Below are 13,514 nucleotides of genomic sequence, written 5' to 3'. Positions count from 1 at the left end.
TCTCTCTCTCTCAAGAATAAATAAAATATTAAAATAAAAAAATTTTTAAACCTTTTCCTTGTTATTTACCTGAAACTCAAATTTACTGGGTCTTGTGTATTTTAACTGATAAGAGTAGCTCAGAACACTCCCATGGATCTCCAGACACTTGCTATGGCCTGAGAGGCTTTCAAATCTGGCCCCCCACTATCTCTCTCCCTTTCTCACCCCACTTTCCCTCTTGCTCCCTCCACACTGGCCTTTTCACTCTTCCTGGAATATGCCAAGCACATTGTGCCTCAGGGCCTTTGTACTTACTGAGCCCCGTGTTTAACATACTTTAAGCATGACCTCTCCCTCCCTTCCTCGGGTCTCGGCTAAAATATCACCTTACCCGATGAGCCTTGCCTGACTGATCTATATCCCTGCCTCACTCAGCCCTTTTCATCCCCTTTAGATTTCTTAACACTTATCACCACTTGATGTATTCCATATTCACTTTTCCTTTGCTTTCTGTCGGTCTTCGTCCACGAGAATATTGTCTTGCTTTCTGTCGGTCTTCGTCCACTAGAATGCCAGCTCCCCGAGGGCAGGGGTCTGTGTCTGTTTTGGTCACTGCCACTTCCTCAGTGCCTATAATAGGGCCTTACACACAGCAGGTGCATAATGAAAGGATGTTGAATGGATAGAGAAATCAGTGATGATATCATCGAGCCCCTGGATCCAGCCGTGCCTGAAGCCGGATTTGCAAAATCGGACAGAAGAACACAAACCAGTTTCCTTCTAGCCTACACCTCCATCTCCGCCACGAGGTCGTGGCTGGTGGAGTTCTTGCTGACCACGCTTTCATCCTTGCTCTGCGTCTCCTTCAGGGCCCAGTGACACGCGGCCGGCAGTGACCTGCGCAGTTGCGTCCTCCCGAAATACAGGAAGAGCATGGGGTTGAGGCAGCTGTGAGCCAGAGCCAGGCCGGTGACCAGGGGTTCGGCCCGCAGGGCCCGGGCCAGGAGCGCGGAGTGCGGGGCGGCCACGGCGAGCACCAGCCCCAGCACGTGGTAGGGGGCCCAGCACACAAAGAAGCCCACCACGACAGCCGTGCCCAGTGGCCAGCGGCGTCGGGCCGCGCGGCACAGGAGGGCACCGTGGCAGCCGGCCACGACCGCCAGGGGGCCCAGGAAGCCGAAGACGAAGCGGGTGGCAGTCACGGTGTTCTCGACCGCGGCGGACCCACCATAGTCCACTACACATTCCAGGCGTCGAGGGAAATGCTCCTGGTGCAGCCGGCGATAGATGGCCGAAGGCACGGTGAGCAACAGGGCCACCGTCCAGGCGACCGCGCGGGCTGCCTGCACCCTACGAGCCCGCCCCGCGGCGGCCCCCCAGCCGGGCCTGAGGGCCAGCAGGCAGAGGTCCGCGCTGAGAGCGGCCAGGAGGAGCACGCTGGCGTACATAGACAGCAGGATGGCCGAGGACAGGGCCCGACAGCCCACCGCCCCGTACGGCCAGTGGCCCCGGCGGGCGAGGGGCACCGCCAGCATGGGGAGCGACAAACAGCAGAGCAGATCCGCCACGGCCAGGTGGAGGAACCAGCTGGCACCGACCCGGTGGCGGGCCTCTTTCCTGGACACCCAGGCCACCACGGCATTGCCCGGCACGCCCAGCAGGAAGACCGCCCCGTAGACCAGGAACGGGGCGGCGCCCAGCGGGTCGCTGGAGGCACAGGTGCCGTCCATGCAGTCCACGGGGAGGTCCGGAATCCCGTCGTAATCCCCGTACTCGTAGCTGACCGACGTGTTCTCCATCCAGGCCCCAGACACCTGAACCGGGGAGAAAGGCGTGGAAAGTGAGGAGGAAGCCCCCACCCCCCTCGGGTCCCCCGAATCCTAGGGGGTGGGAGCCCCATTAGCGGCTTGGAGACTAGACGCTGTGACGGCCTCCGAACCGCAGCGCGTTCCGGTCTTGCGACTAGCTGGGGAGCGACTTGGACTTCGAGGACGATGCCACGTCAGCACGCCCGCCCCCCCCCTCCCCCCCGTTGGAATCCTGGAATTCCAGAACTAGCTCCAGAGCATGAGGGAATTCTAGAATGTCGCAGTGTTAGAACCCAGGCCTCTTAGCATCTGGGAATTCCGGAACGCTACAGTGTCTCGACATGATCACGATCGGGGCGCCTGGGTGGCCTAGGGGGTGAACCGACAGACTCTTGATCTCAGCTCAGGTCGTGATCTCATGGTTCGTGAGTTCGAGCCCAGCGTGGGGCTGCGTGCGGACAGCTCGGAGCCTGGAGCCTGCTTCGGATTCTGTGTCTCCCTCTCTTTCTCTCTCTCCGCCCCTCCCCCGCTCGTGCTCTGCCTCTGTCTCTCAAAAATAAATAAACATTAAAAAAATATTTTTATATAAAAAAATGATCGTGATAAAATTTTTGGAATCCCCAAATAGTATAGTAGGACCCTAGCCAATTATTATTTGGAATTTCCAGAGCAGCGCTGTGTGTTCATGGAAATGTCCTCTATGGGGGCGCCTGGGGGGGCTCAGTCGGTTGAGTGTCTGACATCAGCTCAGGTCATGATCTCGCGGTTCATGGGTTCAAGCCCCGCGTCAGGTTCTGTGCTGACAGCTCAGAGCCTGGAGCCTGCTTCGGATTCGGTGTCTCCCTCTCTCTCTGCCCTTCCCCCACTCATACTCTGTCTCTCTCTGTCTCAAAAATAAATAAAATTTTAAAAAAGTGTGTCTTATTTATTTTTTGAGGGAGAGAGGAAGCAGGGGAGGGGCAGAGAGAGGGGGACAGAGGATCCGAAGCAGGCTCCGCGCTGACAGCAGTGAGCCCGACGTGGGGCTCGAACTCACGAACCGCGAGACCGTGACCTGAGCCGAAGTCAGACGCTCAACCGACTGAGCCACCCAGATGCCCCCTACTAAACGCAATTTTGTAAAGTCATGATAGTGTCAGGAAAACAGGAAAAATAAAATCTCGAATTCTCCATTAGGAGATTCATTCATTCATTCATTCATTCAAGTTAGCACCTGAGTACCCTGTCTGTTCCAGGCACTGAATACACAACGGGGTGACATTCTAGGCGGATGGAGGCAGACGAGGAAGGAATAAGTCACACAAGGAATAAAGAAGCAAAATACAGGGGCGCCTGGGTGGCTCAGTCAGTTAAGTGTCCGACTTCAACTCAGGTCACCATCTCATGGTCTGTGAGTTCGAGCCCCGCGTCGGGCTCTGGGGCTGATGGCTCGGAGCCTGGAGCCTGCTTCCGATTCTGTGTCTCCCTCTCTCTCTGCCCCTCCCCCGTTCATGCTCTGTCTCTCTCTGTCTCAAAAATAAATAAACGGTATGGGCGCCTGGGTGGCGCAGTCGGTTGAGCGTCCGACTTCAGCCAGGTCACGATCTCGCAGTCTGTGAGTTCGAGCCCCGCGTCGGGCTCTGGGCTGATGGCTCAGAGCCTGGAGCCTGTTTCAGATTCTGTGTCTCCCTCTCTCTCTGCCCCTCCCCCGTTCATGCTCTGTCTCTCTCTGTCCCAAAAATAAATAAAAAAAAATAATAATAAATAAATAAATAAATAAATAAATAAACGTTAAAAAAAATTAAAAAAAAAAGAAGCAAAATACAGTATCTTAGAAGGTGATAAATGCTATGGCAAAAAAAAAAAAAAAAAAAAGAAAAAGAAAAATCACACAGGGAATTTTAAATAAGTGGTCAAAGACGGCCTCTCTGAGAAGGTGACATTTGAACAAAGCCATAAAGGAGGCGAGAGGGATGAGCCGTGTGGGGATCTGAGAGAAGAGAGTTCCAGGCAGAGGGAACAGCCAGTGCAAAGGCCCTGAGGTAAGAACATGGCCGGTCACGTTCAAGGCACAGTGAATCATTCGATCCCTATAACAACCCTCTGATTCTAACACTGTTATTGCACCCATTCTGCAGACGAGAAAACAGGCACAGAGAAATAACCTCCCTAAGACCATCCAGCTAAACAAGTAACAGAGCCGAGTTTTGAACTGGGTTGGCCCCACCCCGGACCTCCGGGCCCTGGAATATATTCACCCTGAAATCTTAGATTCAGAAGGCAGGACAGCCCGTGGCCCGGAGCAGACCTGGGCTCTGTCTGTAACTGAGTTTCAGTTGGCTCTCTCTCGGTTTCCTCATCTGAGAAATGAGTCACGGAGGTGGACCTACCTCATCGGTTTGGGGCGGAGGGGAAGGAGGCCTTGAGGAGTTGGTGTGTGTAAATCACGTGGCACAGACAAAGGGCTCAGGTAGACCGTAGACGATCCCCCATAATGTCAGACCTGACCCTGTGGCTCTCTGCTGACTCTTCATGGGCTGGTTGGCCCTACCCAGAGCTCTATCTGGCATTGACACAACAGGAAGAGAAGAGGGGAAGTTGGGACACCTTCTGCCCCCTCCACCCCGCCAACTAGCTGCCAACTAGCTGCTAAGAGGCCTGGCCACTTTGTATGTGTGTGTGTGTGCGCGTGTGTGTGTGTGTGTGTGTGTAGGCTTTAAAAAATGGGGCGCCTGGGTGGCGCAGTCGGTTAAGCGTCCGACTTCAGCCAGGTCACGATCTCGCGGTCCGGGAGTTCGAGCCCCGCGTCAGGCTCTGGGCTGATGGCTCGGAGCCTGGAGCCTGTTTCCGGTTCTGTGTCTCCCTCTCTCTCTGCCCCTCCCCTGTTCATGCTCTGTCTCTCTCTGTCCCAAAAATAAATAAACGTTGAAAAAAAAAAATTAAAAAAAAAAAATTCAGGGGCGCCTGGGTGGCTCAGTCGGTTAAGCATCCGACCCCGGTTCAGGTTATGATCTTGCTGTCCGTGGATTCGAGCCCCGCGTCGGGCTCTGGGCTGATGGCTCGGAGCCTGGAGCCTGCTTCCGATTCTGTGTCTCCCTCTCTCTCTGCCCCTCCCCTGCTCATGCTCTGTCTCTCTCTGTCTCAAAAAAAAAAAAAAAAATTAAAAAAAATTTTAAATTCAAACCCTCACCAGCCGCGTGGCCTTGGGCGGGTCACTGAACCTCTCTGTTCCTCAGCTTCCCCGTCTGCGATACGAGGATAATGATATTCCTCCCTTAGAGGTGTCGCGAGCATTCAGTAAGTGAATCGGGGTGACAAGCCGAACCCAGTGCCTGGTCCACAGTGACCACATGACATGTGTCAGCTGCTGCTACACGTACCCTCTCTCCCACCCTAAGACCCCCGCCCTGCCCAGCTTTTACTGGTTAAAGTCTGGAAAGCATTCCGCGTGTTGGCAGCTCAACCAGTCCGTGGTATTTCCCTTTTCAGATGTCAGACAGGGATGGAACATTCCAGCACCCCCTGGGTCATCTCTTAGCCCTTTCCACGCGACGTGTTTTCGATCTGTTTCCCTATCTGCACACACATCCACCCTTTTCTTACGGTTCAGAATCGGCCCCCTGGCTGGACGGGTCGTGCTCATTAACCAGCCTTAGACTAAATAAAGGACGCTGAAAAAAAAAATTTTTTTTAAGTTTATTTGAGAGAGAGACAGCGTGAGCAGGGGAGGGGCAGAGAGAAAGAGAGAGAATCAAAAGCGGGCTCTGCGCTACCAGCAAAGCCGCGAGATCATGACCTGAGCTGAAACCAAGAGTCGGACGCTTCACCAACGGAGCCATCCAGGCGCCCCAATAAAGGACAGTTTTAATGATGGTCACGGGCAGCTTAATTATTTTATCACCTTTTGTGCAATAAACTATATTCATATAACTATATCTACATGTAAAACATAATTACCAAAATAACTATTATTATTGCTTTACAACAATGAAGAGAGCAGATGATATTTATTGAGCACCTACTATGTACCAGGCATAACCCTTAAGACAACGCTATGAGGTACGTGCCATTGTTATGCCCCATTTCCCAAACTGTTGGCTACTTCTGGCTCCACTGTGTCCCCGGCATCTAGAAGGGCACCCGGCCCGCAGCGGGTGCTTAGGGGATGTTTGGCGAGTAAAAGAATGAAGAGGGAAACTGAGGCACCGAGAAACAAACGGGTGACTTCGGCTTCTTTCGGTTCCTTGAGATCCCAAGCACCCGTGTGAGTGCTCTTGGCACATGTGTGTCTGTAAATCAGCCTGTCGTGTTGGAACCCCTGGGGCCCGGGGGAACCGTGGAGCAGAATGGACTTGAACCCAACATGGGATACCTCACCGCCACCTCCCAGAGAAGCATACATATGCTCATCAAAAGACCTTTGCCAGAAGAGTCACTTTCACAGCAGCCCTTGTTGGGAAACCACCCAAATAGTCACCCACAGGGGAACGAATAAACAGAGCAGGGTACATTCCTGCGGTGGAATGTTCTACAACAATGAGAATAAGCAAACCACACACGCGAAGGTGGATAGATCTCATATATACACTGCTGAGGGGAGAGATCCAGACAGACACGCAGGAGGGTTGACTGAGTAGTATCATTCTCATCAAGTTCAAAAACGAGCAGAAGAGGGGCGCCTGGGTGGCTCAGTCAGTCGGTTAAGCGTCCGACTTCGGCGCAGGTCACGATCTCGCGGTTCGTGAGTTCGAGCCCCGCATCGGGCTCTGTGCTGACGGCTCAGAGCCTGGAGCCCGTTTCAGATTCTGTGTCTCCCTCTCTCTCTCTGACCCTCCCCCATTCATGCTCTGTCTCTCTCTGTCTCAAAAGTAAATAAACGTTAAAAATTTAAAAAACAAAAAAAAAAACAAAAACGAGCAGAAGAATTCTCTGGGGGGGTTAGTGACTGGGGGAATGGGAGGGCACTTTGGGACCAGGGTTGTGCTATTCCTTTTTTTATTTTTAATATTTATGTATGTTGAGGGGCGTCTGGGTAGCTCAGTCGGTGAAGCGTCCGACTCTTGGTGTCGGCTCAGGTCACGATCTTGCGTTTTTGTGAGTTCGAGCCCCGTATCGGGCTCTGTGCTGACCGCACGAAACCTGCTTGGGATTCTCTGTCTCCTTCTCCCTCTGCCGCTTTCCCGCTCACGTTGTCTCTGTCTGTCTCCAAATAAATAAATAAACCTTAAAAAAATTTTTTTTTAATCTTGAGAGCGGGGAGAGGTAGAGAGAGAGAGGGAGAGAGAATCTTAAGCAGGCTTCACGCTCGGCGAGGAGCCCAACGCCGGGCTCGATCTCACAAACGGGGAGATCACCGCCTGAGCCGAGATCGAGATTCTGACGCTCAACCGACTGAGCCACCCAGGCGCCCCTGGACTGTGCTATTTCTTAAATTTTTTTTTTTTAACGTTTATTTATTTTTGAGACAGAGACAGAGCATGAACGGGGGAGGGTCAGTGAGAGGGAGACACAGAATCTGAAACAGGCTCCGGGCTCTGAGCTGTCAGCACAGAGCCCGACGCGGGGCTCGAACTCACGGACCGCGAGATCATGACCTGAGCCGAAGTCGGACGCTTAACCGACTGACTGAGCCACCCAGGCGCCCCGTGGATTGTGCTATTTCTTGACCGGGGTGCTCACTGCCTGTGCAAGCTCGGCTCATGGAGATAACGCTGAGTTTCCTGGTTCTGACGTGCCCACTTTTGTGTGTGTGTGTTACACATGAAAATAAAGTCAAAGTCTTAAGAAGTGGGATGACTGAGTCGAAGGGCTAGGTCACGGGACACGTTGCCATTTGCTGGGGTCTCCAGAAACTGCCTGAGATCCTGGAGGTTGAAGACTGACCTCCACCTGGGTGGGAGGGCTATGTGGGTCCTTTGCCCCAAGCTTTTCTGCCTGGCTGCCCGCGTAAATTCCCAGGGTCTGGAATCGCAATGGAATGGTGAGAGGGGTCCATCTCTCAAGTTCCAGGACTGATTCCCAGCTTCTGACAATCATTCGTCTGAAAGGCCAAGCTGGTGCGATGCCTCCCTTCCTCCCTTCCCTCCATTCTTACCGTCTCTTGTAAGAGGACCCTCATCTTGACCCAATGCCACTTGAAGCACGAGCCGGGCTCACAGCCGGGACCCGGGAGGTCTGAGGTCTCTCCGGGCGTCTGGCAGCCGGGGGGGATTCCTGGAAGCCCGTCCCCTTGGCCGAGGGCTCCCACGGGATGCCGCCGGGCACCGCCGAATCACGGGCACCAGCAGATCTCCACAGCCAGGAAAAACAGGAGTGGCCTTGTCCTACTCCCCGGGGTGTGTTTGTCTTGTACTCTTCCCGTGACTCACATATCCCCAAATTACCGGGCAGCGCATGAGGCCGGAGAGGGCTCGGGTGGGTGGAGGGCTGACCCCGTGTCACCAACCCCAGGATCAATGTCACCAGTCACGGATTCCTGGAAGCCACACCTGCGTGTGGTTTGACCTTCAAGACCTGGGGGGGCGGGAATCTGGGCCTAGACTCACTCTCCCATGGGACCCTCTGAGGTCACCCTCACCAAGCGCTCACTGCCCTCTCCCTGCCTCCCAGCCTCCAACCGTGTGCCCAGCCCCTCTCTCTCTTCCCTCCGCAGAGCCCCAAGGGCAGATAAACACGCCTCCCGCCTTCCGTGCGCGCTGAGGGAGACGGCTCAGGGTCACGGTCCCCACAAAAAGCCCAAGGCCACCAAACACAGGGCCTGAGGACTCAGAGCCGACAAAATGCAAACAAATCCTATCCCTCCTGTGAGCCTCAGTTTTCCGTCTTTAGAATGGGAAGATGTTGACCGCACGGTCCTTAACCTCCCTCCCAGCACAGCCGCAGAGGCTGAGAACGTGGGCGTGAGAACCAGAAGGACTCATATTTCAGGTCCCCCGCTGAGGAGTTTGGGTGGGGGAGAGGGGTCTCCGCCTCTCTGAGCCTCAGTTTCCTCTCCTGTGCAGTGGACATTCTGCAGAAAGCAGGGAAAAAACAAAAAAACAAAAAAACAAAAAAACAAAAAAAACGGTAAAGAGATTTAAAACACACATACGAATCCGACAGTGCCCGGCACGTCAGAGGTGGCTTCCCCTGTGCTAAATCCACAGCAGAAAGACTGTAACAGAAACTCTTAAAATTTACATTTTAAGAACGCAGGCTTTGGGGCACCCGGGTGGCTCTGTCGGTTAAGCGTCTGACTTGGGCTCAGGTCATGATCTCACGGTTCGTGGGTTCGAGCCCCGCGTCGGGCTCTGGGCTGACAGCTCGGAGCCTGGAGCCTGCTTCGGATTCTGCGTCTCCTTCTCTCCCCGTTCCAACCCCCCTCACGCTCTGTCTCTCTCTCTCTCTCTCTCTCTCTCTCAAAAGTAAGTAAACATGACCAAAAAAAAAAAAAAGAACACAGGCTTAGCAAGAGGAAGTGACTCTCCGATCCCAGAGCCCCTATTCAGCAGTTTTCTGTGTTTGTACTTCTCTCTGTGTGTGCTTCAGGGGCTGAGGGGACGTATTTACAATGTTTCTTTTGCTGTTGTGTAGAGAGTAAAATCATGTTGTTAGAGGAAGTTGTTCTGAGTCAACAAACTGGATGGAACTCACTGCGCGAACGACTTGGGGCGTCTCCTGGCCCCTCCCTGGGTGACCGCGTCTTGGCTAAACCTTGTCATGGCCCCAGACCTTCCCGAGGAGACAATTGTCCCCTCCGTCCCTGCCTTGCTCCGGGAGACCCCTTCATCTCCCACACCCTATGGGAACCCGTCCTGGTCCGAAAAGACCCGGGGACTGTCCGTCCTCAGTCTCATCCGGAGTTTACAGATTGGGCTAAAACTGCTCAAATCGTTAGATCTTCATAAAACTCAGCCCCTGAGTCTCGGGGTGCACGTTTCTCAGATTCTGGGAGGCCGGGGTTTTCCGGTGTCCCTGGCGTTGGGGGCCTGGGGGATGCGGTGGATTGAGGACAGTGTCTCTACAGGCTGCAGAGGCCAGGGGCGAGGGATGAGGGGGTGGGGACGACAGATTTATAAAAAGTGAGGGGCCAATCAGGGGGTGGGGTTCCTTTACAGCCATCCCACGAGATGCCAAGTCCCAGCCCCTCAACACAGGGAATCTAGAAGGAGAACACTTTAAAGTTTTTTTAATGTTTTTATTTATTTTTGACAGAGAGAGAGACAGAGCACGAACAGGGGAGGGGCAGAGAGAGGGAGACACAGAATCGGAAACAGGCTCCAGGCTCCGAGCCATCAGCACAGAGCCCGATGCGGGGCTCGAACTCACAGACCGTGAGATCGTGACCCGAGCCGAAGTCGGATGCTTAACCGACGGAGCCACCCAGGCGCCCCGAAGGAGAACACTTTAGAAGGTTCAGTTGAGAGGGGGGCCTGGGTGGCTCCGTCGGTGAAGCGTCAGACTCTTGATTTCAGCTCAGGTCATGATCTCACGGTTTGGGAGTCCGAGCCCCGCGTCGAGCTCTGCCATGGATCCTGCTTGGGATTCTCTCTCTCTCCCACTCTTTCTGCCTCTCTCTCTCTCTCTCTCTCTCTCAAAAATAAATAAACTTAAAAAAAAAAAGGTTAAGTTGACATAGGAAATTGCCATGTTGTGGGTGCAAATAGGTCGTATTCCGACAAATATCTGACGAGAAAGCAGGTAAGTGGTTGCCAGGAGCTGGGGGGCAGGGAGGGGTGTCTTTTGGGGTGACGGGAATGTTCCGGAACCAGATCGTGGTGACAGCTGCACCCCACTGGGAATGTACTAAATGCCATTAATGGTGACTTTTTTCGTGACTTGTATTTTACAGTTTTTTAAAATAATAAACAATAAGCCATTACACCTCCTCACCCCACAATGGGATGAAGTTTGGCAACTTCACAGGGTTCACCCGAACGTCATTTTGTAGATTCACTTATTTTCTTTAAAGCTTCTATTTTTTAAGTAATTTCTATCCCCAACCTGGGGCTCGAACCCGCAACCCCGGGATCAAGAGTCGCACGCCCTACCGACTGAGCCGGCCAGGTGCCCCCACCCTAACAAAATTCTAGAAGCCTGAAAGGGTGAATGGCTATTTGACCCAAGGGATCTTACAGTGTTAGTCACAGACTATTTGAATCACGGGAGTGTAGAATGTCACCCTAGGACCTGGGCGCGTTAGACACATAGAGCTCCAGAAGTACAGAGCCTGAGTGGCTCAGTCGGGTAAGTGTCTGACTCTTGATTTCGGCTCAGGTCACGACCCCACGGTTCACCGGATCGAGCCCCGAGTTTGCTGTCAGCACAGAGCCTGCTCGGAATTCTCTCTCCCCCTCTCTCTCTGCCCCTCCCCCGCTCACACACAAGCGCACGCGCGCTCTCTCTCTCTGTCTCTCTCTCTCAAAACACATAAACAAACGTTTAAAAGTATAAATAACACCCAAGTTAATTGTATCTGATTCCCTCTGCTTCGCTTTGCTTGCCTCTTGCCCGGCCGCTGGAAAACGGACGATCGCACGCGTGGCTCGCATTGTGCTCCTATGAGACCCTGCTGATCTGGAACGGTACCTACCTGGGGGTTAGAGGTGTGGTGTTCGGGGAGGTCACACGGCACAGGTGCAGGGAGGAGGCTTTGCCCCGGGGACCTGGGGGAGCCAGGTCTGACGAATAGGTGGGTGGGTGTCGGGGCACTTGGTGGCGGTGGTAGGCAGGGGGCGGGGGACGGACACAGCCAGCTCAGCCAAACCCAATCATCCACTTTCTTTCTCCCCCACTTCCTCCTCAGAACTTGTTGAGCCAGCAGATCCCCCCAAACCCCAGATGTGGCAACGGCCCTTCAGCCCACTTCCTTCTCCTGGGAGGGGCGGCTCACCACCTCAGAGAAGCCACCTGGATCCCACGCGTTGACCTCCGAGTGTTTCCAGAAGACCATTGCGGGGCGCCAGCTCTTGGGACAACGTCTCCCTCCCAGATCAGAGTGAGGGAAAGACCTCGCCGTCTGCAGCCGACTCCCCACCCCCGGGGAAGGTTGGCCGTGCTCATGATCCGAGCCCAAATCCAGAGTCCGGTGCTCGATCGACCAAATCGACCGAACCACCCAGGTGCCGAACGGGACGATCTTTTAAAAACAGGCCGGTTGGGGCGCCTGGGTGGCTCAGCGGGTTAAGCATCTGACTTTGGCTCAGGTCATGATGCCACAGTTCACGGGCTGGAGCCACACATCGGGTTCTGTGCCGACAGCTCAGAGCCTGGAACCTGCTTCAGATTCTGTGTCTCCCATCTGTCTGCCCCTCCGAGGCTTGCACTCTGCCTCTCGCATTGTCTCAAGGATAAATAAACATTTTTAAAAAATTAATGAAAAGAAATATGTTGGGAGCGCCTGGGTGGCTCGGTGAGTTGCGTGTCCGACTCTTGATTTGGACTCAGGTCGTGATCCCAGAGTCGTGGGATTAAGCCCCACGTGAGGCTCCACACTGAGCGTACAACCTGCTTAAGATTCTCTCTCTCTCTCTCTCTCTCTCTCTCTCTCTCCGCGCCTCCTCTACTCTTGCTCGTTCTGTCTCTCAAATTAAACACACAGTTACAGGAGGGAAATGGGGAAAAAATTATAAAAGCAATATCTTGGATATATTGTTAGGCGAAATATAGTATTGACTGCATGAATATACTTTATATATGAAATATCATTGTATATAACAATGTAATAAATATATTGATAGTATTACTATCACTATAATGCATTGATGTCAATTATATACATTCATATAATGTTAATATGTGTTATATATGTTCTACGTTATGTAACGTAGTTATACATTTTGATTTTATTTGATTATAAATGTAATTATTAATAGGGGCACCTGGCTGTCTCAGTCAGGATCTCAGAGTTGTGAGCTCAAGCCCCACGCTGGGTGTAGAGATTGCTTAAAAATAAAATCTTTGGGGCGTCTGGGTGGCTCAGTCGGTTAGCATCAGGCTCTTGATTTCCGCTACGGTCATGATCTCATGGGTTCATGAGTTCGAGCTGACAGCACAGAGTCTGCTTGGGCATCTCTCTCTCTCTCTCTCTCTCTGCCCCTCCCCTCAAAAATAAATAAATAAACATTTTAAAAAATAAATAACTAAAATAAAATCTTTGAAATATATATACACACAATTACTATATAACATATTGATATTCATATAATACGTAATTGTATAATGTTCATGAATATATTATATTCAACATTACTATGCTACTCATGTCGTTGTTAATATAATTATAAAATATAGGGGCGCCTGGGTGGCTCAGTCGGTTGAGCGGCCGGCTTCGGCTCACGGTCCGTGAGTTCGAGCCCTGCGTCGGGCTCTGGGCTGATGGCTCAGAGCCTGGAGCCTGTTTCCGATTCTGTGTCTCCCTCTCTCTCTGCCCCTCCCCCGTTCATGCTCTGTCTCTCTCTGTCTCAAAAATAAATAAACGTTAAAAAAAATTTTAAATATATTACTATTATTTCATCCATTTCTTTTTTTTTTTAAGTGTATGTATTTATTTATGTAAGTTCTACCCCCAACATGGGGTGCAAATTCACGACTCTGAGATCAAGAGCCACACACCCTCCCAGCTGAGTTAGCCAGGTGCCCCCGTTTCTTCTCAATTTTTTAGTGTGGCAACCAGAAAACTGGAAACTACCTGTGAGATTCACAGCATGTTTCTGTTGAATGACGCTGGTCTATACGATATTTCTAGCCCATCTGCACACACGCACG

The 13,514-nt window shown here is 52.5% G+C and overlaps 1 protein-coding gene across 5 annotated transcripts; it reads right to left on the bottom strand.

The window, feature by feature from the left end:
• On the bottom strand, positions 1-11,555 carry C5AR2 (complement component 5a receptor 2). 5 transcript variants are annotated; one of them, XM_030297882.1, is made up of 3 exons: positions 11,341-11,555; positions 7,864-8,778; positions 1-1,796 (listed from the first exon to the last, which is right to left on the bottom strand). In XM_030297882.1, exons 2-3 carry the CDS (start codon positions 7,885-7,887, stop codon positions 768-770), a joined length of 1,053 nt encoding a protein of 350 aa, XP_030153742.1. In that variant the 5' UTR covers positions 7,888-8,778; positions 11,341-11,555; the 3' UTR covers positions 1-767. The 5 variants fall into 5 exon arrangements, with proteins under 5 accessions (XP_030153742.1, XP_030153743.1, XP_030153745.1 ...); XM_030297883.1 differs by lacking the exon at positions 11,341-11,555 and adding an exon at positions 8,949-8,967; XM_030297885.1 differs by lacking the exon at positions 7,864-8,778.
• Positions 11,556-13,514: the final 1,959 nt, after the last annotated feature.

The sequence above is a fragment of the Lynx canadensis genome, chromosome E2 (genome assembly GCF_007474595.2).
Source record: "Lynx canadensis isolate LIC74 chromosome E2, mLynCan4.pri.v2, whole genome shotgun sequence".
Classification (NCBI taxonomy): domain Eukaryota; kingdom Metazoa; phylum Chordata; class Mammalia; order Carnivora; family Felidae; genus Lynx; species Lynx canadensis.
This window is presented reverse-complemented; position numbering and strand designations above follow the sequence as displayed.

What these genes read in the sequence shown, in the direction of transcription:
- C5AR2 (XM_030297882.1), bottom strand. Translation starts at nt 7,887, where the DNA reads ATGAGGGTCCTCTTACAAGAGACG. An exon ending in GGGTCCTCTTACAAGAGACG is followed by an intron (nt 1,797 to 7,863) that starts GTAAGAATGGAG and finishes TCCCCGGTTCAG; the next exon opens with GTGTCTGGGGCCTGGATGGA.